Source organism: Coenobita brevimanus, chromosome 57 (genome assembly GCF_032717465.1).
Source record: "Coenobita brevimanus isolate Jiangsu-jjx chromosome 57, ASM3271746v2, whole genome shotgun sequence".
Lineage (NCBI taxonomy): Eukaryota > Metazoa > Arthropoda > Malacostraca > Decapoda > Coenobitidae > Coenobita > Coenobita brevimanus.
Window position 1 is genome coordinate 29,704,932 of NC_137010.1, and position 27,528 is coordinate 29,732,459.

The 27,528-nt window shown below is 42.3% G+C and overlaps 1 protein-coding gene across 1 annotated transcript in view; it reads right to left on the bottom strand.

Moving 5' to 3' along the window:
* Positions 1-14,108: 14,108 nt before the first annotated feature.
* LOC145402129 (NEDD8-conjugating enzyme UBE2F-like) overlaps positions 14,109-27,528 on the bottom strand; it is a 206,461-nt gene continuing 193,041 nt past the window's right edge. Inside the window, exon 5 of the mRNA XM_080274244.1 lies at positions 14,109-16,519. Within this exon, the coding sequence (XP_080130370.1) occupies positions 16,400-16,519 (120 nt within the window). The 3' untranslated portion in view covers positions 14,109-16,399. The remainder of the gene's footprint in view (positions 16,520-27,528) is intronic.

A 27,528-nucleotide genomic window follows, 5' to 3' on the forward strand; every position in this document is an offset into this window, starting at 1 on the left:
TTTTAGAAGACAATGTCCAAGACATATCTTGCAACAGAGGAAAAATCTATGCCAGGGTTCAAGGTTTTGAAGGACCGGCTTAACACTGCTGCTGGGGGGCAATGCCGTGGGTGACCTCAAGTTAAAGCCGCTCCTTGTCTATCACTCTGAAAACCCAAGGGCTCTGGTGGAGTATGTTAAGGAGAATTTAGGGGAGATCTGGAAGTCGAACATGAAGGCCTTGCTGACATCCAGTATCTGCTATTCCTATTTCCACTCCTACCTCTCTTGTGTTCTCAAGAATTATGCCTCCAGGGAGAACTTGGTGAATAGATTTCTCACAGTGGTATACAATGTGCCTAGCCACCTTCCTGCAATGAAGGACTGGGCAAGTAACACAGAAGTGGTGTTCCTACCCCCCAACATTTCATCATTGTTGCAACCCATGGACCAGGGGGTGATTGCGACGTTCAAGACGTACTACCTCTGCCACACTATGCAGCAGTTGGTAAGGGCGTGTGACACCGATGACAGGACGACGTGCAGTCCTTCTTGAAAGAATATACAGTACTGTAATATACACCACACCATCGAGAATATCACGGCTGCATGGGGAGAAGTAAGCCATGCCACCATGAACGATGTGTGGCGGAAGGTATGGCCGGAATGCGTTCACTCCTTCATCGGCTTCCCCAAGGGCATGTGAGCACCGCCAGAAGAATGGATGCGGCAGGACATCGTGCAACTGTCGCACGAGACAGGCTTTGGGGAGGTCGAGCGGCAGGACGTTGAAGAGGTCCTCAAAAGCCACAGAGAGGAGGTTGGCAATGAGGAACTCCTCAATATGGAGATTCAGTGAATACACCAGGAGGCACAGGAGGAGGAAGAGGTCATCCTTGAAATGCGAGCCCTCAGTATGATTCTGAGGGAGATGGTGACCAAGGTTGACTATGTCATCGTGCTTATGTGCACTCACGACCCTCTCCCAGGACGAAGCAGGGATGCATCTGATCAGACAGAGGAGGGGATGAAGGTGTAAAGGATGATGCTGGAGGAAAAGAAGAGGGCAGCCAGGCAGACTACCATCACTGCCTTCTTCAAACAGGTCCCCACCACACCAGTGACCCACAGAGGATCTCCCCAGTCCTCAACCAGCAGAGCACCTCCCCAGCCATAGACCAATAGAGAAACTCCAAGGTCTTTCTCCTGCTGAGGACAAGCTCAGTCCCTAGTGGTGGACCTCACCTTAACCCCTTAACCGCGAAGCGTCACTTTCGTGGGGCTCGGGAGCAAGGGATCATACCGCGGAGCGTCACTTTTGTGATTCTGTGTTATTTTGAATTCGCCCGGACTTTCAAGTGGTGGCTTGTATCATTTATCAAGACTACCAGTGTCCAGCTATACTCAGTTCTGCTAATGTCACCTGTACTCCCATTCACTGTTGACAATTTAGCCATTTTTCTCCTGTCCTTGACTCCCCTCCTCCTTACCTCCCCTCCATTACCCTCTCCTCCTGCCTGACCAGCTGCACTGCGCTACACAAATGCTGAACGGATTTTTCCACTCATTTTATCCATTGAAACGTGCCCTTTGCCCTATTCTTATACAAAATAATATATAAAAGAGAAAAGGTAATTGATACTGCCATACATCTGGAATGGCCTAATTATCACTTGGCAACACCTCACGTGCACTCATTCGCTAATTTTCCCTGTTTATTTCCCCTTGAAATATGCCGTATGATCTGTTCTCATAATAAAAATATATATAAGAGAGGAAGGGAGAAGCCTAAGTGATATTTACATTCACCTGGAACTACCTAATTTATTATGTACTGTCTAGACTTCCTGCCAATCATTTCTATCTATCTGTCTATTCCCAGACACCTCAATCCCATTTGGGGTGGCCACAAACAAATCGCCTCCAAGTCGCCCTGTCCCCCGCCATTTCACTGTCCTGCTCCCAACTCAAACCCCACTCTCTCATATACCTCTCCACCCCATCCCTCCATCTCATCCTCGGCCTCCCCCTCCCTCTTCCCCCCTCCACCTCACTCATATACACTCTCTTCGTCAGTCTTTCACCCTCCATCCTCTCCACATGGCCAAACCACCTCAGTGTGTTCCTCATAACGCTTCCTATCACATCCACATCCACACCACAACGCTCCTTTATATCCTCATTCGTCAGCCTGTATCTCCATGTGACTCCACAGGCTCCTCTTAAATAACTCATTTCCACTGCTCTCACTCTTGAATTGTGTCCTTCCAACAACGTCCAAGCTTCACTTCCATACGTTAGAGTTGGTATCACAATACTGTCATGTAGTAACTTTTTCACTTCCATGCTCACTTCCCTGTTTCTTATCACTGCTTTCAAAGAACCAGCAGCCTTTCTTCCCTGCTGTACCCTTTCAAGCACTTCACCCTCCAAACCTCCATCCTTACTCATCACACTACTCAAGTACTTAAACATACTCTCATTTTCCAATTTCTCACCATCCAACCTCGTTGTACAGTGCTTGTCAGAAGTATCGAGCGCCTATGGACGGGCGCGCAATACTTATGGCCAAAAAAGAATCACCTGTTTTTGGAAGTAAAAATGAGCCACAAGTTTGCGGTGCTAGCATGACGTCACGGTACCCTGAGGCCTTCCTACACTCTGGTTGGTTCCTGCCTCAGTTGCCCACGGGCTGCCTGAGAGAGTGGAACTCCTCCGCGTCTCCCTCTCTTTTTATGCCATTTTTTACCGAGTGTCCCACAGTGTTTTGGCTTTCGCCACTTTGTTATGGCACCTACCCGTGAACTACCGAGTGAAATCATATCCCAGATCATTGCTCTAAAGGAGGCGGACCACCAAACGAAGGAAATTAGTGAACTGGTTGGCGTGGCTCGATCGACAGTGCGTAGGTGGTGAACGCGTTTTTGAGTGGAAAACAGTGGTGACGTTCCCACAAAGAAACCGCGGTCTGATAGGCCTAGGAAAACTTCCCCGAGGTCTGTTAATGTTTTAAAACATGCAGTGGAGTCTAATCCTCGTGTGAGTGCAAGGAAAATAAAGGAGAGCAACCCGGAAGCGTTTGGTGAGGTTTCTGTGAGCAAAGTGTCTTGAAGGGTCCATGAACTTGGTTACACAAGTCACAGGCCTGTGAGAAAGCCTCTTCTCTCTAGCAACCAGCAACTTCGCAGGCTTGCCTTTGCTAACAAATACCTTAATTGGGGTGAGGAGCAATGGTTGTCAGTGTTTTGGTCTGATGAGGCAATGTTTAGTGTAACCTGTAACAGAGGAGCATGTGTGTACTGGCGCAAAGGTAGTGACCCACTTGACCCACGGTATGTTGAAAGCACAGTTAAACATCCTGATTCACTCATGGTAAGGGGTTGCTATTCTGGTAAAGGTTTAGGGAAGCTTGTTGTGCTTCCCAAGAACTGCAGAGTGAATCAGGATGTTTATCTGGAGCTTCTGTGTGATCATTTACCTGAGTCATTCGAGCTAACAGGTGCATGAGTGTTTCAGCAGGACGGAGCACCTGCTCATAAGGCCAAATCGGTCACCAACTGGCTTCGTGACTGCGAGGTATCATTCATGAAAGACTGGCCAGGAAATAGCCCAGACCTCAACCCGACTGAAGACCTCTGGTACCTCGTAAAGAAGAATCTCCAAGGGAAGGACGTGAGCTCTCTGCCTAAGCTGGAAGCCGCCATTCATGACTCCTGGGACAAAATACCCCTCCAGCACCTCAGGAACTTCACCCTTTCACTTCCAAGATGTCTCAGGTCCGTGAAGAAGCGTAAAGGATACCCTACAAAGCACTAAAGGTAAATAAAATGCATTATTTATGTTTTTTCAATGTTGAAAGGTTTGTTTCCTAGGAGGGACACAGGGCGCTCGATACTTCTGGTGAGCACTGTACATTCATTGACTTCAACTCTCTCAAAGACCATCACTTTACTCTTCCCTACATTCACCTTTAGATTCCATTTCTTACACACTCTCACAAACTCATCCACCAAGCCTTGCAGCTCCCCTTCGTCTTCACTCAACAACACAGTATCATCTGCAAACAACAGTACAGGGAGTTTCCAAACACTATCTTCTCTCTTCACTCAACAACACAGTATCATCTGCAAACAACAGTACAGGGAGTTTCCAAACACTATCTTCTCTCACCAGGGCCACTCCAACATCCACTACCCTACCTTGTACCTCTTTTATTACCCCATCCATGTACAGATTGAACAACCATGGTGACATGACACATCCCTGTTTCAACCCAACTTTCAAAGAGAAAATTCACTTAGTTCACCATCCACACACACTGCAGCCTTCGCACCATCGTACATACTCTTCACAGCATTCAACAACTTCCCATCTACTCCATATATTCTTAATACTTTCCACAATCCTTGTCTATCCACCCTGTCATATGCTTTCTCCAAATCCATGAAAGCCGCATACAACTTCTTTCCCTTCTCTGGAAACTTTTCCACTAAAGATCTAAGAATGAATATCTGATCTACACAACCTCTTCCATTCCTAAAGCCTCCCTGTTCTTCTCCAACTAATTCCTCTGTTCTTTCTCTAACTCTGTCAGTAACTATCCTACCATACACTTTTCCTATTATACTAAGAAGACAAATGCCCCTATGATTACCACACACTTCTTTTTCCCCTTTTCCTTAGTACAAGGGAATAATTATACCTGACTTCCAATCCTCCAGGACTCTACCTTCCTCCCAGGCCAATCTACACTTTTTCCACATCCATTCTACAACTATCTCTCTCCCATGCTTCAGCATTTCACCACACACTCCATCAATTCCTGGGGCTTTCCCCGATTTAACTTTCTTCATTGCTTCCACAACTTCTATCCTACTGATTTCTTCCTGTCTTCTCACCTCCCTCCTTCTCCCAGCCATTCCCCAGCCACTTATACTTGCATTACTTCCATCCTCTATGTTCAACAATTTCACAGCGTATATATTAGCAGCTGTCACCACGCTGACATTGGCAGCCTTTCACTGCCCCTAGGCTGCAGCATTCAGTTTACTGTCGTCTTTCAAGGTGAAACCACATCAGATTTGCACCTCTCCAATTCCGCCGCTTTTTAGCCCCATGCAAAGGGCCCTGTGACCTTTACCCCTACTAAACCTTGTGTGGAAAGGGGTAAAGGGCTAAGTGACTGCTGTGGAACGTGAACTGGTTAATTTATCAATGAAAATTATGGACATTGACTACGATCCTTCTGGTGACTCTAAAACAGTGCAAGTGGAAATGTAAATAACGTGTAAACAGCAAGTGAAAGCAATGAAAGTAAATTTAACTGAACAGTGGAAAATAGTTTTATAAGTTACTGCAAGTGACAGTGCATAACACAGTGTTAATAAAATAGAAATGTAAATAATGTAAATAGAAATGTAAATGAGTAGTACTGTAATATAAGAATACGAGTATATATACTAGGAGTAATGAAATTGAAAGTTTCACTCTAGCATGTATGAATACTGGGAGTTATGAAAGTGAAAGTGACAGATTTGCTCTCAATGCTAGTATACAGGACAAGAAAGTGAATGCATGGAGTGAAAATAAACTACTAGTACTGAAAGAAACTTATAGATAAATACTGTATATATAAATAAGTGTAATAAAGTACTAGGAATATAAAGTGCGAGTGTGTTTATAAATAATAAATGACAGCTCCGCCTCACAATACCATTGGGGAACCAGCACGGGAGGAAAGCTTGTATGCGCTCGTAATTTACATTGCTTTCACAGTGGGTTTTTTTTTGGAATATGGATTCCAAACTACTTGAAATTCATAGAACAGTGTTTATAGTTATAACACCAGGCAGTGGTAACCATATTACGGGGTATCGGGAAGTGTTAAGTGGAGATTTCATTATCCAACTTCAGAAGTCTCCAAAAGTCCTACGGTGGACAACGAAGGCTCAATAAACATCCCAGGGGAAAGCTGAAGGTAGGTGCCATATGCATATATAATTTTAATATTCTAAGACTAATAAGTGATTTTTGGCAAATATTTTTTAAGTCAGTCGGAGCGCGAATATCCTTGTGGGACACGCAAGGAGTGCAAAAACAACCCCGCGGTGTAGGGTTAAGCTGATACCCATCTCCTGGGTCACCCAATTCTCCACTGAAGCACTCTGCCACTCTATTGCTACCTACCTCGCCCCAGCCTCTATCTCTGTCACCACTTTGGCCATTGCCTTTGTCTCCTTCGCTACCTTGTCAGTCATTGCAGCTGTCTCCCTCGCCACTTCACCAGTCACTACAGCTGTCTCTCTCACCACCTCGTCTGTCATCGCATCACACCCCATCGCCACCTTGTGAGTCATTGCATCACACCCCATCGCCACCCCCAGAGCCAGTGCATCAGTCTCCACTACTACCATCCTACCTCGCAAAGCTTCCCCTCCCTCTGACCCTCCCCCAGAGATGGGGTTTGAGAGCTTTGAGGAGTATGAGTGAGTGCTGGGGAGCACCACACCCCTTAGCCTCGGGGTGGATAGCAAGGATGACGACCAGGACCAAACATAAACTTACAAGAAATAAGTAATGAAAAGTGTTTGATATTTTCTGACCTATTTTTAATGATTTTCAGATTTTATCAATTGGTTTTATTGAGTTATTTACAGGTGTTAGGCTTAAGTTACCTCCTTTTACAGCTGTTAGGCCATTTAGATTGGCTTTAAACCCATTTTTGGACTCATTTGGGTGGGTTTAGGGATTGACAGGAAAATCCAAGGCTCAAAAATGCATCCCTATATTTTATATGTTAAATCGTCCTTGATTTATGATACCCTGCCTAGCGATGGGTTTTACTTTACCAACTGCATCGTTAAATCGGGGTTTGCCTGTGTGTATGTACGTATGTGTGTGTGTATATATATATATATATATATATATATATATATATATATATATATATATATATATGTATATATATATACAGTATTTATATATATATATATATATATATATATATATATAAAGTATATATATATATATATATATATATATATATGTCTGTTGAGCAAGGAAGAGTGACTGTGCGTGACAGAAATAAATGGAGAGAAATTGTGAATGAATAAGTGATGACGCAGCCCTGAGGGGATATTCTCCCGCATTTGGTCTGATCAGTTAGTCAGGTCAGGTGCGGGTAAGGGGATGGGTCTGTTATGATGTGGCAGGGGTAAACCAGTTCTGCTGTCGGGCCCTGCTGCGGATGTCACTGATTGCATTGCGCAGTTGACCCTTGTGCGGTGTGATGCGGTGAGGATCTGTCCGTTCTCCCCTTTGGGGCTAAGATGCGAATGAATGTGTTTGAATGGATGAGTAAATGGAGAGTGAGTCGTCCTGTCTCGGCTACCTCCCTTTCCTTGGGAGAAGCAGCCTAGGTATATAGATAGATAGATAGATAGATATATATATACAGTATTTATATATATATATATATATATATATATATATACAGTACATATATATATATATACAGTAGAGTCACTATTTTCGCGATATATACGCTCGCAAAATTTCGTTTCACGATGGCAAGGGAATGTTTTTTTCCTAGAAGTCTCGTGATTTTCCTACAATTTTCTCGAGCCCCAGCATCTCTGCAGTCACTTGTTTTGAACCGACCATTGAGGAGATGTTGGAAACAGACGAACAAGTCAATGACAACAAAGTTCAGGAACCCTACCTGTCCCAACACGTGAGCCAACATCTCTCCAAATCGCAGACTTGCATTGCTCATTTGAAAGGGCAAATTGAGGAATGTGATGGAAGGACAGAAATCAGGGACACTTTCCTCCTGATGGTGGATAGACTTCTGGCTAATTACAAGGACCTTTCCAACGCTAGAGTTCATGCACATCACCAGACTCTAATAACATCATTCCTGTCCTCTCGCATTCAACAAGCCCAGGCTTTGGAGAACATACAGGCTGGGGAGGATGAAGGTGCTGTGGACGAGGACATTGACAACATTGGGGAGCTTGATGACCTCCTACTGGATTTTGAGGGCTTTGGTGTTGAAGCATCGGGAAGTGGTGGTGTGGAGGACTCAACAGTGGTGGCGGGGAGCAGTAAGGGGGCAGGTGGTAACTAACCACTGATTAACTGTATGTAATTTATAGTAGGGGTATTGTGTCATGAATGGGTAGCTAAGGGGGAATGAGGTGGCTGACCCCGGAACCAATTACCACTTATAATGTGTAAAGTACTGTATATGCACAAATTTCGCGAGCTTAACTTCCAAGCTGCAATTACGGTACCAATTAGGCGCGAAAATAGTGACTGTACTGTATATATATATATATATATATATATATATATATATATATATATATATATATATAGATAGATATAGATATAGATATCTATATCTATATATCTATCTATCTATCTAACTATATATATATATATATATATATATATATATATATAAAATCATCATCATCAGACGTTTGAGTATCCACTGCAGGACCGGCCTATCCCGACTTCGGTCGGGATGATACAGGCAATGTATCTCTACCAAGTGGCTTAGTCTGTCTGGTATAGATTGTATGTAGGGTGAGAAGTGCTTGTAAGTGTAACTGTAGTGTTGGAGTGGCTTTGGATGTGTGTGTAGTCTGTGAACCAAGTGTAATTGGCTCGCGCAAGCCGACTGGGTGCAAACATACTTTATAGTAAGTGACACTGGTTCAACCACAGCACCCCTTGTGTCCGCCAATGCAGTACATGGCTGGGTGAACACTCCTAAAGTTTATTACCCTGGCGGGGCGCGAACCCTGGTTCACCAGTGTACAAAACGCACATTGTCACTCTACCATTGTACCACAGAGGCTCCATGTATATATCTATCTATCTATCTATTTATCTATCTATCTGTACAGTAATCCCTCCACTATCTGATGTAATAGAGCTACAGGCATGTCTGGAAAGTGGTCCCGTCCGGAAAGAGGGCCTCTGACTGCTGGACTGGTACTTATGACCCTAACCCGGCCTAACTTTGAAAGCCACCTAAATAACTCCCTATTGGACATGCATAGCACTTATTTAAACCTATTTAAGACCCAATTCACACCAATAATGGACATAAAGCATGAAATAAATGAAAAGGAACCAAAGAATGAGTAATTAGAAGTGAGTATGGAAAATACTTAGGCCTAGCAATGTACAGGATACTGTACTTACAGTACGTCTGTGGTCACCTCCTCTAACTCTCTAAGGTTCTGGTAGTTGTGAAAATGCTCTTGAAGCATGTACAGTAATCCAGAGTTGTGCTACACTTAATTCTTTGCGCTGTGAGTTATAATTGTTTAACACTGCACATTCTTCTTAATTGAACCATGCCAGTTTCAACCACCACTTTGAACTCCACACTCACTCCACACTTAATCCTTTGCACTCTAAATTCTAATTTCTTAACACTGCACAACATCATAAATTCCCATGTGGTGTACTGGCAAGGTATTGCAGTTTATTCACAAAAAAAAAAAAAAAAAAAAAAAAAGTGTGTGTGTGGCAACCATTGCGATAAGCATCCACTTGCGACTGAAGTTAAGCAGTAACTGTTGGAGAGTTGGTGACGGGGAAACAGAGTTGCCAGATCACAACAGCCACATTACCAAACTCCTCAATTTTCATTACCAAATTTAACTTTTCATTACCAAACTTGTAAAGCTAGCATTTAATCTTCACTAATTATATATACAAGAGGAAATACATGTAATCACTCTCCTTATAATTAACAGCATGTTGATTATTTTCACATTATGTAGGCTAGCACATTAATCAGAGAGAGCAGACAATCCACCATCTCCATCCTGTGTATCCTCATACATGTGAAAAATCCATTTGGTAATGCATTATTCTGATTCATTACCAAACAAATTTTTCATTACCAAATTGGTCCACATTTGGTAATGAAAAATACCAAATGGCAACCCTGACAGGGGAGGGGGAAGGAAGGAAGGGGTGAAGGGGCCGTGGTGTAAACAGCTGTTTGTTGCTGCACAGCAATTTCAAATCACTGGTGGGAATTTTTTTTTTTTTTTTTTTTTTTTTTGGGTTCCGAAGGTCCAGGCCCACAATGTCCGGTAAGTGGGGTGTCCGGAAACTGGGCGTCTGGATAGTGCGGGGATTACTGTATATATATATATATATATACAGTATATATATATGGAGCCTCTGTGGTACAGTGGTAGAGTGTGCGTTTTTGTACACGGGTGAACTAGGGTTCGCGCCCTGCCAGGGTAATAAACTGTGAGAGTGTTCACTCAGTCGCGTACTGCATTGGCGGACACAAGGGGTGCTGTGGTTAAACCAGTGTCGCATACTGTAAAGTATGCTTGCACCCAGTCGGCTTGCATGGGCCAACTGCACTTGGTTCACAGACTACACACGCATCCAAAGCCACTACAACACTACAAGTACACTTACAAGCACTACTCACCCTACATACAATCTCTACCAGACAGCCTAAGCCACTTGGTAGAGATACATTGGCTGTATTGTCCCGACTTCGGTCGGGATAGGCCGGTCCTGCAGTGGATACTCAAACGGCTGATGATGATGATGATGATGATATACATATATATATATATATATATATACACACACACACACACACACAAAGGCAAACCCCAATTTACAATACCCCTATATGCGATACCCCGGATTAGTGATGGGGGTAGAATTACCACCCTACCCTACCTAACGATGGCCAAACCCCGGTTTAACAATGTGTCCATTCAGTCTCCTGCTACCATCACCCCACCTCGCCAGGCTTCCCTCCCCCCCCTTCTGACCTTTCCCCAGGGATGGGGTTTGAGGGCTTTGAGGAGGAGTGAGTGAGTGCTAGGGAGCACCACATGTCCCTTAGCCTAGGGGGGGATAGCAAGGGTGACGACCAGGACCAAACATGAACTTACAAGAAGTAAATGATGAAAGGTATTTGATATTTTCTAACCTGTTTTTATAATTTTCATATTTTATTTGTTGGTTTTAGTGGGTTATTTACAGGTGTTAGGCTTAGGTTAGCTTCTTTTACAGCTGTTAGGCCATTTAGATTGACATAAACTCTTTTTTTTGGACTTATTTGGGTGGGTTTAGGACTTGGTTGAAGGGGAAACCCACAGCTCAAAAATGCATCCCTATACTTTACATGTTAAATCATCCCCGATTTGTGATACCCTGCCTTGCGATGTGTTTTTATTGAACCAACTGCATCGTTAAACTGGGGTTTGTCTATGTGTGTGTGTGTGTGTGTGTGTGTGTGTGTGTGTGTGTGTGTGTGTGTGTGTATATATATAGATAGATAGATAGATAGATAGATAGATAGATAGATAGTTAGATAGATAGATAGATATAGATATAGATATACATATACATATATATAATATATACGGTATATATACTGTATATATTCAATGATGACCCATTTATCCATATGTCCATTATCTGTGCGATACATTACCCAGATGCGGTGATCTGGCTGTATTAAACCATTCTACATATATTTTTCAATTTTATCTGGATAAAATGCTCGCACCCAAGTGGACATTGTGGCTGCGTGAACATTTTCCCCCAGCTGGGTGGGAATAGCCCGGTGGTTACACGCTGTCTGACTTGGTAGTTCATCCAGTGTCCGCTAGAGACCCCCATAGCCGTTCACAGCTCCCACGTATTGATGGTGCAGTGAGCAGCTCCTCTCATATAGTTGTTATGGTGGTGGATGTGGTGGCTTTTGTGGTTGTTCCCTACCTGCTTCAGGCTCATCAGGGTAAGCTACCAGACCACATGGGATGTACTGTGCAGTGCAACAGCTTCGCCAGCTGCAGTGCAACAGTCAGTCAAGGAGTTAGCGGGTTATTCAGCACGACGCCCTGTGAGGAATTATGAGTATTCAACTTGACTGTATTCTAGCTTATTGTACTGTACCATGATTTTATTCTATTTTACCATGATTTTATTCCATTTCGCCATTATGTCTTCTGTGCCCACTGCATTTTTCTCATGTAGCCATTTGTTTCATGTTTTTTTCGTCATTGCAGGGTATGGCCCTGCAGTGGTGATTGCTTGTCTGTGGTTGATGGGTCTGCTTGACCATGGTAATTGCTTGGCTGTGGTTTGTAGCTCTGCTTGACTAGACAGAGTAGTGTTAAACAACAGGAACAAGTGTTGTACAATGTACTGTAGTGGCCTTTTACACTGGCTTTCAACGTCATGCTATGTACGAATTGGGGGCCGGGGGAGAAGTCCAGTATCCACAAGTGTATAATGGGCATATCCATTATCTATAGGAACTCTATAACAATCACCTGAATGTATTTCCAATATAACTTCATCAGAAACATTCAACCTTTTTGTGACCAAGGTTTTGGCACAAATTCCAGCCGCTTTTTACCATTTGATCCATTCAGCATCCAGTGAAAATCCAACTGCTCATTATCAGATGATGCAGGTTGCATCCAAATAAATAAAAATCAATATGTTCACTTTATACACGCTTTTGCTTGTCTTCTTTACACCACCAATAAAGTAAAAGTACTCAGGGGAAAAAAAAAAAAAAAAAAAAAAAGCATGGAGGTACAAGCAAATATGTAAGCAGTGGAATAAACAGTCTATAAACTTTTTTATCACTGTGAGAGGCAGGTCCCATGGCTTAGTAACATTCTTTCATTAAATAACTCCTGGGATACAGCGACCTCTCTCTCTCTTTCTCTCTCTCTCCCTTTTTTATTTTTTTTACCAATATGTCAATTAATCAATCAATCAATCAATCATTTCCTGTGGCACCCCATGGGATGCATAAGGCCTCGATGAACTCTCTTCACCAATATTTGTCTCTTGCCATCTCCTTCAGGTCCCACCAACACTCCCCTCCTGCTTCTCTTTTCACTGTCCTCAACCAGGTCTCCCTTGGCCTACCTCTACCTCTTCTTCCTCTAGCAGTCCACTCTGGCACATCCTGTATTAAACTGCCTTCTTTTCTATATATGTGCCCCAGCCACTTTCAGCGAGACAGTCTCACATATTCATCAACTAGTTCCACTCTCATAATATCCCTTACTCCTTCATTTGTAACTCTGTCCTGCCACTTTACCCCATGAACCCTTCTCAGTATTTTATTCTCAAATCCTAATACTTTATGATCTGTTGCAGTTGTACTGTACCATGACTCATGCCCACAGATTAAAACTGGTCTAACCATGGACTTGTAAATTTTTACTTTAGTATGTACTGAACGCATATTATTATTCCAAAAAGATTTCAACATTCCAACAGCTTATCAAGCCACTCTAATCCTCTCCTCAATATCACTGTTTAATGATCCGTTAGATGATACAATCATTCCCAGATATTTAAAATTTTCTACATTCTTCACCACATTATTCCCAATTACACAATAGATTTGGTTCTCCATGTTCATACTAATAATTTCAGTCTTTCCACAATTTATTACCAAACCTACTTTTTCTCCTTCCTCCACCAGACAATCAAGCACCCTCTGCATTTCGTAAATACTTGCGCAAATCAGTACAATATCATCACCATAGTCCAAATCCATTAGCTTCTTATTTTCTTTCCAGTTAATGTCTGCACCTGTTCTCCTTACAACCTTTCTCATAACATAATCCATAACCAAAACAAACAGCAATGATAAAAGAACTCCTCCTTGACTCACTCCTGACCTAATTTCAAATGGATCACTCAAAGAACCACCCACCATTACCTTACAAAAAAGTACCTTCATGCAGGCTTCTAATAATATTTACAAACTTCTCTGGTATACCACAGAATCTCGTAATTTTCAACACAGCTCCACCTGAAACACTATCAAACGCCTTTACAAAATCCACAAAACACATAATAAATGGCATTTTCATCTCATTAACTTGTTGCATTAGATGCCTTACAATAAAAATCTGATCATTACAACCTCGACCCTTTCTAAATTTTAAGAGAAGAACAAGCAGGATTTTCTAATATGTAAGGAAGGAAATTATATATAACTTTCTCCCAGCACAGTATCACAAAACAAGTATATTTTTATCTCAAAAGGTGAGGTAAAAAAGGTCTAGTAAAATTGTATTGTTTATAAAGGCTCCAACATACTTGCACGCATTGACCTTGGTCACCTAATGGTAGCTCACTACACTGATCGATCTCTGCCCGCCCCCCTATTCAGTCCTTTATCACTGAGATCACACTGTATGACCTTGTCCCACTCTTTTTATGGCCTACCTCTTGTAACCCTACCCTCAAGATTCACACTTCTTACCTTCCGCACCCTCATTTCTTGTCACACTCTAAGATCTCTTCAAAATAATTTTTGGACTGCCAATTGCAACCATACCCTCAACGTTTTCACTTCTCACCTTTTGCATCCCCAATTCTATTGTCTTCCATCCTTTCAACATGCCAAAACCATATCAAACTACTCCTCGTCAGCACAACACTAATACATTCAAGGCCCATCCTTCCTCTCAACACACTAATACATTCAAGGCCTATCCTTCCTCTCAACACTTCAATCACAATCCTTGCCCACCCCCCAGGCCTCGCATTCAAGGATGCATTACATATCAGTGTCATTTCTGCATATTTGAGCTTACAAATATCCTCTTCCTATCTCCTTTACTGTCCAAGTATCACTACCATGCAGCATTCCACTTCTTACACATACCACATAAAAAGATCCCTTAGCACAGAAGGAGAGCCCTCTCAATGTTAGGAGAGGCAACAGCTCCCTGAACTTCCTTCAACCACTCCTTACCCTAGCCCCAAAGCCAGCTCCAGCCTCAGCTAGTCTTGTTGCACCAGCAAATGGAAGTACAACTACTTAGGAGTACTGAAGAAAAAGAAACTTGGAGGTAGATGCAAAACTTAAGGCAGCAAAATAAACAGTTATAAATTTCTGGTGCACAGCTGCATGGGAAGAGGGGGAGGGGGGCTGTTGGATGAAACTTGTCTTTTGGTCCTAGGAGGGTTAATCTGAACAATGGTAGTAATCAGTGTATTTTCTGTTCTTTTCAGTTGCTGGTCCATCAACTATACAGAACATGGTGATTTATATGACAAAACCAGTTTCTTTATCAAACCGGAATCCTAGCAACATTTTCAAAGGGTATATCATCATTCAGCAAAGGATTAGACAGTGAAGAAACATACATTATCATACATACACCTATTAATCTCTCGGTTTCATCTGCCACAAAGTAATGCCCATAATTTCTTACAGCTAGCTGCCACAGTGGAATACCCTAATATTATATTAAACAAAACAAAAACTTTAAAAATCTACAGACTAAATTCTAACACCCAAAATGGGGGTTAGAAAAATCATTTTCTTAAAAATGTCACACAAATCCAAAAATAACACCATGAGCCTAAAGCTGGAAATATATAAAAATCTAGTGGCTTAACTACAATTCCTGAACATCAAAATGACCTCGTAACTAGTAAATATGTCTCACACATGACTGGGAATATATCAGGAGCCTGAAGCTGGGAAAATGTGCCAAACACCACTTTTAATTAATGCTGAGGCATAATTTCTGGTTTCATCTCTAAAACCTGAAGCCAACAAGCTGTTTACTGTCATTTTACTTTATCAAAACAAATTAAATGAGAAATTCACAGTTCTCACTAAAAGTAACACCAAATCCTCATCATCTTATGGTATTCTTCTAAGTTCAACATGCTCATAAAACATAACATCAACAGTACCTGAACTGGCATAGCTCATCCAAGATCAAAATCTGAAGAGATATTTCACCTGCTTCTAAAACGTCAGCAACAAAAACTTTAAAATATACAGATGATGTATACTCATACAAATGAGGTCAAGACTAGCTCTTCCTGCCTGTGCTACGCTACTCATTCCTGTTTTATTCCCAAGCCTTGCACTCTTTGAGGGAATAAAATCTATGACAGATAAAATATTTACATGAACACTGTCTAAAGAGTATGGTTTGTTTGCCTGGCAGTTGTCAATTTGTTCCCCAACTTTCCAGAAAGGGGAAAAAAAGCAAAGAATAGGCTGAGTATTTACAAAAACACCATATGAGGGTCAAAGTTTCTCTGCTTGGTGTAAACACTGACTTTTTCCCTAACTTTCTTCATAAATATGAGATAGCGCAACAAAGATAAAATATTTACACGGACATTACCAAAAAGAAGTCTGCTATAGATGTCAAACCATAGCTTAACTCTCCAAACAAGAAGGAGGGAAAGAGTGAGAGAGAAGTGAAATATTTACAAATACCTACCAACAGTTCAAATGCTACCAATTGAAGTAAATGTTAATAATTTTCTCGCACAAACAGACAAAGAGCAAAAAAGACATAAAATATTTACATAAACCACTGCCTAAGTACTGTTTTTCATTGGCTCATCGCTTGGTGGTGTACTTGTCGATGTATTCCCTAACTTTCCGCCTGAACGATTCTTTGTCCCGCTGGTAGTGTTCCGCTGCCTCTATGTTTAGCGGGTCATCAAAGTTTAGAAGATCCTGTTGGAAGATTATGAATTTTTCTTAGCAATGGAACTGGTATATTGTTGAGCAAATTCTCATTACATCACATTTCTTTCTTCTGCTACTCAGTTCCAGTGCATGACAAAAGACTGTCCATTAAAGTTCTGTTACTATCTATACAGCTGACTTTCCAGTTTCACTCAATATAAAACAAAACTGTTGCACACCAGACATGGCACTTCACTAGTTTTACACTACTCAGTTGCAACTCCTTCACAACAATATTTTACAGCTACCTTGTCAATATTCTACATTTGATTACTGTACTGGTTATTCTGTTACATATATTGTGATAAAGAAATGTCACAAGCAATGTTAAAAGGACTGACTACAAATGATCACTAAACTATTACACCGTCCTATCCCACAAAACCCTTTATGTATTCTGTTTATTCAGTTCCATTATTTCATTGATCAACCAGCCAAGTTATCACTGCTGTCATCATCATAACCTATTTTTCCACTAATGGAGAGGATAAGTATAACCCAGGGAAAGGAAAAAGAATGATCAAATGCAGACAAAGTGAAAAAGGAAACGGGTCATACATCCACTCACTCATTACTCAATCGAGATAGCTCGATTATCCAGGCTATAAGATGGGAAGGGGTGCCCGAATAGTCCGAAATCATGATTAATTCGGTGGAAAAAAAGCACTATCTATCTATTGCCAGACGCCTCAATCCCGTTTGGGATGGCCATAAACAAATCATCTCCAAGTCGCCCTGTCCCCCGCCATTTCACTGCCCTGCTCCCAACTCACCCCGCCCTCTCTCATATACCTCTCCACCCCATCCCTCCATCTCATCCTCGGCCTCCCCCTCCCTCTTCCCCCCCTCCACCTCACTCACATACACTCTCTTCGTCAGTCTTTCATCCTCCATCCTCTCCACATGGCCAAACCACCTCAGTGTGTTCCTCATAACGCTTCCTATCACATCCACATCCACACCACGACGCTCCTTTATATCCTCATTCGTCAGCCTGTCTCTCCATGTGACTCCACAGGCTCCTCTTAAATAACTCATTTCCACTGCTCTCACTCTTGACTTGTGTCCTTCCAACAACGTCCAAGCTTCACTTCCATATGTTAGAGTTGGTATCACAATACTGTCATGTAGTAACTTTTTCACTTCCATGCTCACTTCCCTGTTTCTTATCACTGCTTTCAAAGAACCAGCAACCTTTCTTCCCTGATGTACCCTTTCAAGCACTTCACCCTCCAAACCTCCATCCTTACTCATCACACTACCCAAGTACTTAACCCCTTAAACGCGGCCGTGAACAGTCGACCCCCCCCCGAGTGGCGGGGTTGTATCGCGGTCTGAGTACCTGTAGGAAAATATTAGCCAAAAATCAGAGATTAACCCTAGAACATTATACTTGGTATGGCAGATAGTACTTACATTCAACTTTCTCCAGAGACAGGTGTTGAGCCTTCGTGGACTACCCAAGGACTTGTGGAGACTTGCAAAGTTGGGTAACCAAATCTTCACTTTCACACCTCCAGCAACCTGGTTTCCCCTCTACCACAGCCTCATTCTGTCACAGTAAACTTTATACTACAACATAAAGGTAGTTTGGAATCCGTATTTGTACAATAAGCACTGAAAATAAGGCTAAAATCAACGGAGCATACGGCCGACATGCACCGTGGCGGCGGTCTTCCCATCACTCAACAAACATTTCCATTTTCACAGCTAAAAACATGTATACTACATTATTTTCAATCATATTACTTCCCAAAAGATCACCATGGCGCGCTTTTTATTCTGCCTTACGCCCGCCACTTTATTCTCGTTCCTGTCGGCCGCTTGCACTGACTGGGAAGAGCTAGAACTCGCCATAATGTCACTTTGAAAGCCTGCAGTAAACTGACACTAAACAGGGGCAAACCGTGAGAAAAAAAGCTAGTGTTACAACTGGGGAAACAAGCGTTTCCTATTAGCATAAACTGCTTGTGAGAGGAGAGCGCAGATTTACAGTTCTGAGCGCTCAGAGTGCTGCCATGTATCACAGCCAGGCTGGCCGGGCCGTGGTGGGGGGGTGACGGGGGAAAAACGCGATACTTGGCAACAACTGAGGTCAGTAGTACAAAGGTAAAGTATGCTAATTGTAGCTAAAGGGTGGTGGTACTGATAGACAATACCAGCTGGAGCCTCCTTGCCCGCAGTTATTCAAAATTTACTAGAATCGCAAATGCGACGATCCGCCGTTATGTCCTTTTTGCCGAGCGTCGCAAACGAGACGATCCGCGTTTAAGGGGTTAAACGTACTCACATTTTCCCATTCCTCACCATCCAACCTCGCTGTACATTCACTGACTTCACCTCTCTCAAAGACCATCACTTTACTCTTCCTTACATTCACCTTTAGATTCCATTTCTTACACACTCTCCCAAACTCATCCACCAAGCCTTGCAGCTCCCCTTCGTCTTCACTCAACAACACACTATCATCTGCAAACAACAGTACAGGGAGTTTCCAAACACCATCCTCTCTCACCAGGGCCACTCCAACATCCACTGCACTATCTTGTACCTCTTTTATTACCCCATCCATGTACAGATTGAACAACCATGGAGACATGACACATCCCTGTTTCAACCCAACTTTCAAAGAGAAAAATTCACTTAGTTCACCATCCACACGCACTGCAGCCTTCGCACCATCGTACATACTCTTCACAGCATTCAACAACTTCCCATCTACTCCATATATTCTTAACACTTTCCAAAATCCTTGTCTATCCACCCTATCATATGCTTTCTCCAAATCCATGAAAGCCGCATACAACTTCTTTCCCTTCTCTAGAAACTTTTCCACTAAAGATCTAAGAATGAATATCTGATCTACACAACCTCTTCCCTTCCTAAAGCCTCCCTGTTCTTCTCCAACTAATTTCTTTGTTCTTTCTCTAACTCTGTCAATAAGTATCCTACCATACACTTTTCCTAGTATACTAAGAAGGCAAATGCCCCTATGATTACCACACACTTCTTTTTCCCCTTTTCCTTTGTACAAGGGAATAAATATACCTGACTTCCAATCCTCCGGGACTCTACCTTCCTCCCAGGCCAATCTGCACATCTTCCACATCCATTCTACTACTATCTCTCCCCCATGCTTCAGCATTTCACCACACACTCCATCAATTCCTGGGGCTTTCCCCGATTTAACTTTCTTCATTGCTTCCACAACTTCTATCCTACTGATTTCTTCCTGCCTTCTCACCTCCCTTCTTCTCCCACCCATTCCCCAGCCACTTATACTCGCATTACTTCCATCCTCTAAGTTCAACAATTCCTTAAAGTCTTCTCTCCATCTGCTCACTTTTTCTCCCTTCTCCACTAGTAATCTACCATTTTTATCTTTCACTCCCCTGCTAACTTCACTTCCACCCTGTCTTACTCTTTTCACCTCTTTCCAGAACATTTTCTTACAGTCCCTCCACTTTACACTCAAATTCCTTCCAAATTCCTCATCCACTCTCTTCTTTCTCTTACTAATCTTTTCACCTTTCTCTTTCTTTCTACATATAACTCTCTCTTCCGCCTCTCAACTTCTTCCTAGCCCCTATTTCTCATCCATGCATTGTATGCTTTCTTCTTTTGTGCCACAGCCTGTCTCACCTCTTCAGTCCACCACGCTGTTCCTTGCACCCCCCCTCCATCTTCTCTTCCTTCCACACACCACATCACATGCTGCACATATTTCTTCGTAAATATCCTACACACACCTTCCACGTCTCCCATCTGCTCCAATTCATATTTGCCCAATCGTTCCTCCACTTCTCTCTTATACTCTGCCTTTTTCTCATCTTCTTGTAACCTTTCCACTCTCCTTGCAACTACTCCTTCCTCTTGTCTTTCCCTTCTTCTATTCCTCCAAGTACTGTTATTTATTTACCAGTCAATGTATACTTTGAACAGCAGAAAGACCTTACCAGTACAATTCATATTCCTCCAGCATGTTTCTGTATTTTTCTCATTATTTTCAGTTTGGTAAATTACTTCTTGCCAAAAAATTTCCACCCCGTTATTATCATCACATTCCTAAAGTCGTACCAACGACTGTTTCCAGGGCAATGGAAGAAACTCAACATACTCAAATGTGGATTTCGTTTCCCAATTTTAGATTAGGTTAAATTATGAGGTACAGATAAGCTAGGTTAGGCCAGGTTTAGTTAAACACTTGGGTTAGAACACTCCCTTCTGCCATTACGTCAATGAATCAAACAAGTGTTGTTGCAGCAGAACAGCTAAAAACAACAGGGAAGCACATTTAACTAGAAACATTTATATACCAACCCAGAAATAATTAAAAAAATGTAACAGACTATTAGGAAGAACTGATTTGGTAAGGTGCATTTACTGCTTAACGTAAAGTATATATTTAGCCCCCTCAATGGCCATGAGTTCAAAAATTTGTGTGCTTCCGTAGCTGGCCTCAGGACCATTTTTTTTTTTAAGTTCTAAAATCAAGTCTTTTTCTTACAGCTGTGAAAACACTTGTCTGGCACACCTTTTTTTTTTTTTTTTTAAATATAAACCCATCCTGTGATTTGCTATGATTCGTGAAAGAATTAATAAAATTTGGGCACATTTTACATTAGTATGTAAAATACTGATGAAAACATGTGGGCTGAAGTGACTGCATGACCGCTTGGGATGGTAGAGTAGGGTAGTGCAAACATGCCAGTGACCTTCATTCCCTTCCCATAATTGTTCACATTTTTTTACAGCTCACCCTAACTCAACGTCACTGACACCAGTACAGTAAAGCGTTGTTCAAAGCTGGCAGCTATGAAGGGGTTAATGGAATACATTACTGTTTGTACCAATACTCTCTCTTTCACATATACACATAAGAACGAACAAAAGAATGAGCAGTAAATGTACATTTAACTTTAAAGAGCAAAAAATAACTGTATGCTCAGTCAGTCTGAAATGTGCTGGGATGCACGATATCGAACGAAGAATGTGGAACTGAATGCTAACTTACGAGGACACATCTGATGAAAGAGTAATTTTTTCTGATCAGCAAACATTTTTGTTCCATTCTGTCCCCTAAAATTGTGAAACCCATAAATTTTTGTCTAAGCATACAGCCTAAAGACCTTACCAATCAATTTATATTCCTCTAGTTTGTTTTCTGTATTCTTCTGGCTATTTTGAGGGTGGTATATTACCTTCTTTTGCTGAAACATTTCTTCCTTTATTATCATTACTTTCCTTAAGCCGTACCTACAATTTTTTCCGGCATAATGGAAGAAGCTTATTAAATGTACTCAAAGGTGGATTTTGTTTCCCATTTTCCCAACTGCAGACCAGGTTAGGTTAGGTTAGGTTCAGTTAAATTATTAGGTAGTCAAGCTAGATTAGGTTAGGTCAGGTTACCAGTTCCCTCACCAAACTCCACCCCACCACCCTTGTGATCAAGTTGTGAGCAGGAGGTGTGGGTGGGGGGTAGACTCATGCTCGTTTACCAGTGGCTCATTCGCTAGCAACCGGATGCTTGCTGTTTAAACTGGAGCTATCGTATTGATAATTTTATGTATTACTGTACCACTGAACCATTCGGTCAAGGCCCAGATATATCGAAACCTGGATAATCCAAACCTGCATAATCGAGCTTCCACTGTACAGTCATGGACAGAGAAACCTGGACAGGTGAGTTAAGGCATATGTCATATTTCCTCTTTTCCCTCAGCTTGTCCGTCACTTCGTTCACGACTCCTTTCCCCCACCCCCCACCCCCCATCACGTTAATCCCATCCCTCCTCTTCCCTAGGCTACTCAGCTATCACTACACACACACACACACACACACACACACACACACCTGAGAAGCTCATCTTCATTCTTCATAAATGCAGCTGCTCTCTCTCTCTCTCTCTCTCTCTCTCTCTCATGGTTCTGTTGGAGTGAATAATGTCAGTGAAAAGTATGCGTTTACTGTGAAATAAGTATTTTATAAAAAAATAAAAACACTGGAACATAATTTAAAGAGAACACCTGCAGTAGGCCGGTTGGCCTATGCTGGGCAACTCCTTTTAAGTTTGGGTCTGCATGCTAGAGAGAGAGAGAGAGAGAGAGAGTGAGGAGTGACCACTTGTCCCCTGGGAATGACCAGCCCCCCCCCTCTCTCTCTCTCTCTCTCTCTCAAGGTTCAGTAGAAGTGAATAATAATGTCAATGCAAAGTATAACTTAACTGTGATATAAGTATTATAAAATAAATAAAACACTGGAACATGCTTATAGAAAACAACTGCAGGAAGTCCCCTCTAGACGTCAGCATGTGGAACTGTCATTAATTCCCTGCAGGCCAATTAACGTCCATCTTCATCCTTGCCTACACCCTTCTGCCACAATTTTCGCCAAAGATTCCACAATATTTCTCCTCATCTTTACATTGCAATTCAGAGCATACCATTAGTCATGATAATGATTGCACACACACACACACACACACACACACACACATGAGAGAGAGAGAGAGAGAGAGAGAGAGTGATAGACAGAGATGGTAGATGAGGGAGGGAGGAGGAAGAAAAGAAAGGAGGGAAGCAGGGGTTGAGAGAGAGAGAGAGAGAGAGAGAGAGAGAGAGAGAACTTGTCCCCTGGGATGGGACAGCAGGTGTGGGAAGGATGAGGATTGGGGGATACGGCTCATATGGACGAAGATTTAGTGGAAATATTGAAAATGAAAAAGAAACTATCAGCTCAGCCCCAGAGTGTCTAGCTTTCAATGTCCATGACTGTACTAGATATTAGTTGTTGCTGTTAAGTATGACTGGTCTGTCTGGCTGAGCAGACCCATTAACTGAATGCAAGCAACTGCTCTTGCAGGACAGTCCCACGTGCTGTGCCAGCATTAGCGATAACGGTAACGACAACAACAATGGTGGTGATGACACCCACCAGGCAAGCGGTGAGTACACACCACACAGGCCTGATTCACCCATGGCCGGACCACAACCACTCACACCTCAACCACAACAGGCAGAAAACGAAAACTACCGTGTCGTCCTAGCTTCAACAAGAGATAAAGGATGTCGGAAAACATAAGGGACAAGCACAGATATTTGCGACACCTTGAACAATTATGGGACATTGCAGAACTGTGAATGGTGAAAAACGAAATAATGAAGAGTGAAAGAGGAGAAGGGTTGAGACATACAGTTATCGTTAATCGCCTTGTGCTGTTACAGTTATTAGAATTACGTGTGCTAAGGGTGGGAACCAGATAAGGAGGGAAAAAGCCAAAGTGGATTGTGTTGTCATGTTGCACTTATTTAGGTCTGTATGTGTATTTTATGGGGGGAAGCCAGATGAAAGGAAGGATACTGCAGGACTAAGGGATAACCATGTTTGGTGTAAATTAGTGTCAGAAAAGAGACACTATCCCACATTGTTGTGGACCGAACCCGACAGAGAACACTGAGAAATGTGAACGAAGGAAATGAATAATACACGTCTATTTCCCTCCGTACTTGTTCCCAATATAAGTTAGTGACGGAGGTTTGGAAGTCAGAGAGAGAGAGCAGAGATAGTACAGAGAGTGAGAGTCAAAGACAGCCTAGGGAGAGCATAGTGGCTGCAGGGGCCCATCTGAGACACCCTACCATGACAATGATATGAGTGATGTTTTGGAACTCTATGGTAACAGTGAGTAAACATCTTTGTTAGGGAATACAGAAGGAAAGTGGAATGAAGAATGCAAGAGAGATAAGAATTAGAAAAGTGAATTATACAAAGAATGTACACGAAGTGCAGAACCATGGAAGGGTATAACAGGACGGACCAACAAAAGGAGTATAATATTTTAAATCAAGCTTGTCTACCTAAAAGTTAACATTAGAGAGTAAGTCTGTTTTTGAGGGTGGTGTGTTCATGCTGTAGAAGGGCACAGAGCTAATGCAGATAATTATGTTAAGGAGTATTCATAATAATTAGGAACAGTAAAATAGTTATTGGTATATTACATAAAATACATTTTTCTTTTGTAGTGTCATAGTGATGGAGTGACATTATAGCAAGGTGATGTTTAGATAAAGTGATGCTATGATAACGTGATGCTATGATGAAGCAATGCTATAATGATGTAATGTTATATTGATGTAATATTAGTGATGTGATGTTATAATGAGATGTTGTTACAGCAGAGTGATGTTCATGATGTGGCTAAAATGTTACTATATAATGTGTGTACAACAACTAGCAGTCAGTCTAACGTAGCTGAAATCAATATTAAAGTGACAATTGGAGATTGGATTTGTGTATGAATTTAGAACATTGTGGAAAGGAGTTATGCTCTGACTGCGTGTGAGACACTTAACAAATGAGTTTTGGTTTTACGCCAGGTATCCCCAAAGGGCTAAGGCGCTGCCCCTGGGTAGAGGACTTCTGGATTGGAGCGTGTATCATTTCATGACCGGATGCCCTTCCTGATATCTACCACTGACCCTTGGATGGATTCGATCCTCTGAGCCTTCAGTCAGTGTGGAGTATTTCTGCTTTATGAATTTTAGTTTTAGTGATGAATACTGTTGTACAGTGGTATGATTTAACACATTAATTTTGTGTGAGATAATATCGAAGACATGGGTCACTGCATTTGCTGAATTGGATATGAATTTGTTGCTTTTGACATCATGAATAAAGTGTACATAATTGTAGAGGATAGTTAGAATAAATGGGAAAATGAAGAGATAGTTTTCAGTAACCTTGGAATCCCTACCTCTTATTAGGGTAGTGAAACAAACCTACTTAGTGTCAGCCTTAAATGCATTTTGTGAATGTTAGAGTAAATGAACTGTTATGTCTGACTTCCTACTTGTACCTAACCAGCGCTACCTATACTGTCAATGGAGGAAAGTAAGTTAAAGTGAGAGCCAAGTAGGGAGGGCATGATAAATGAATTGAACAGATATTCTCCTGTGGTAAACAGTGCCGCACCACAGCAAGGTGTGGGGAAATGTGCAGATGTTTGATTCCTGGATGGAAGCATTTGCATTTCTCTACTCAGTTAACATATCACTCCAGTATCTGGTTATAAGGTTGCCACCCAGCATTGCAAATGGTTCCCGGGGTTGCACAAAACCATTAGGTTTATCCCTCAGTGTAACGCCACCTGAAGTGGAAAGACGAGTAATAAAATGTGTCTGGAAGGATGGAAGAAATGGGAAGTGAGGGAGCAAATATAGAAAAGGAATGCAGTGAAGGAAGAAGTAGGCAGCAATACAACAAGTGCATGGATGATGGTCATCACCACCTATCACTAAGAGGTATTAGAATATATGACGCTGGATTTACATTAACCCCTAGATGCCGGGCTATTTATACCGTGGTAGCCCTTCCAGTACGGTCAATTTTCCCCAAATTGCTCGTTTTCAAACCTTAATACAGTATCTCAGAAAGAATAACAGTTAGGGAAACAAATTAAAGACCACATTACTCACCAACTCTTCTTGGAGATGAAACATCCCCAGGCCTGCAGGTTGTCGCATCAATGAGTATGGGATGTGAAAATATGTAATTTTCAGCGACTAAAGCAGGATGTCTTCATGCGTGTGCACACAGCCCCAACTTTGGCTTCGCTCTCAACAAGATAACTTCTCCACTATCAGATAAACTTGACACAGTGGCATCCAAGGCATACCCTATGGCACTATCCCTAAGCCCTTTCCTAGTGCTGTGTCTTTGGGCAGCGGCTTGGCAAGGGTGGATGAGCCAAAGGGTCTGCATGATGTGGGAACGGAATCAAACGAGGAGGTTTCAGAAAACATTGTTCTACACCTGGCAAAGTCACAGGACAGACTGAGGTACACTTGCATGAACTGGCAGGAGTTTTTACCTACCCTTTGGTGGCAAGATCAAACATGAGCCAGTTCAAACAATGACGGGAATGCACTTGCGGCATATACTATCACCCGGCAGCCTCTGTCCACCTAAATCGTAACTGCATATCACATTCTCCAGCGGTTGAGGGTCAGGGAATATATACACAAGCCAACTGTACACAGCTTCATCCTTCACAGTAGGGTTTTTCTGACTATCGATCTGCATACGCCTCAATCCCGTAAGGAGTGGCCACAAACAAACTGCTTCCATGTTGCCCTGTCTCCCTGCCACTTTGCTGCCCTTCCCCAAACTTACACCTTCCTCTCTCATATACCTCTCTACTCTATCCCACCATCTAATCCTAAGTCTCCCCCTCCACCAAACTCACATACACTCTCCTAGTTGGTCTCTCACTCTCCATCCTCTCCACATGGACAAACCACCCCAATGCATTTCTCCTAATACTTTTTATCACATTCACATCCACACCACATTGCTCCTTTGCTTCCTCATTAGTCAGTCTGTCTCCCCATTAACCCCTCCACACTGAGCTATTTACTGTACCATTGTTCTCTCACTACAGGAATTTTTCTGAAAATAGCCTGTTTTCAAACCTTAATATCTTGGAAACTATAGCAGAGAAGCTAACAAATTAAAGGCCGTATTACTCATCAACTATTCTTCTTATGAATGAAAGTATACCCAGGCCTGTAGGTCATCGTGTCGATGAGTAAGGACGTGATGAAGAGGAGTAACTTTTGGCGTGAGAGGTAGGCTGTATTCGTGCGTTAGTGCACTGCCCCAATTTTGGCTTTGCTTTCAACACACCGGTGTCTGGCACGCCCAATGGCACTATCACTGTGTCCTTTCCTAGTATCCTTGGAGAGAGGTTTGGCAGGGATGAATGAGCCAAAAGTACACGTGAGGTGGAAACGGATTCAGAGAAGGGTTAAGAAAACACTGCCTTACATCTGGAAAGTCAGAGAGACTGAGGTATGGTTGGCTCAGCTGGCACAAGTCCCTCCCTAGCTTTTGGTAACGAGATAAAGTGGTGGCCACTCAAACTGTGCCAGGAAAACAAGTGCGGTTCCTACTGACACCTGGCGGCTTCAACGATCTCATTTGTTTCGGACCATACTGA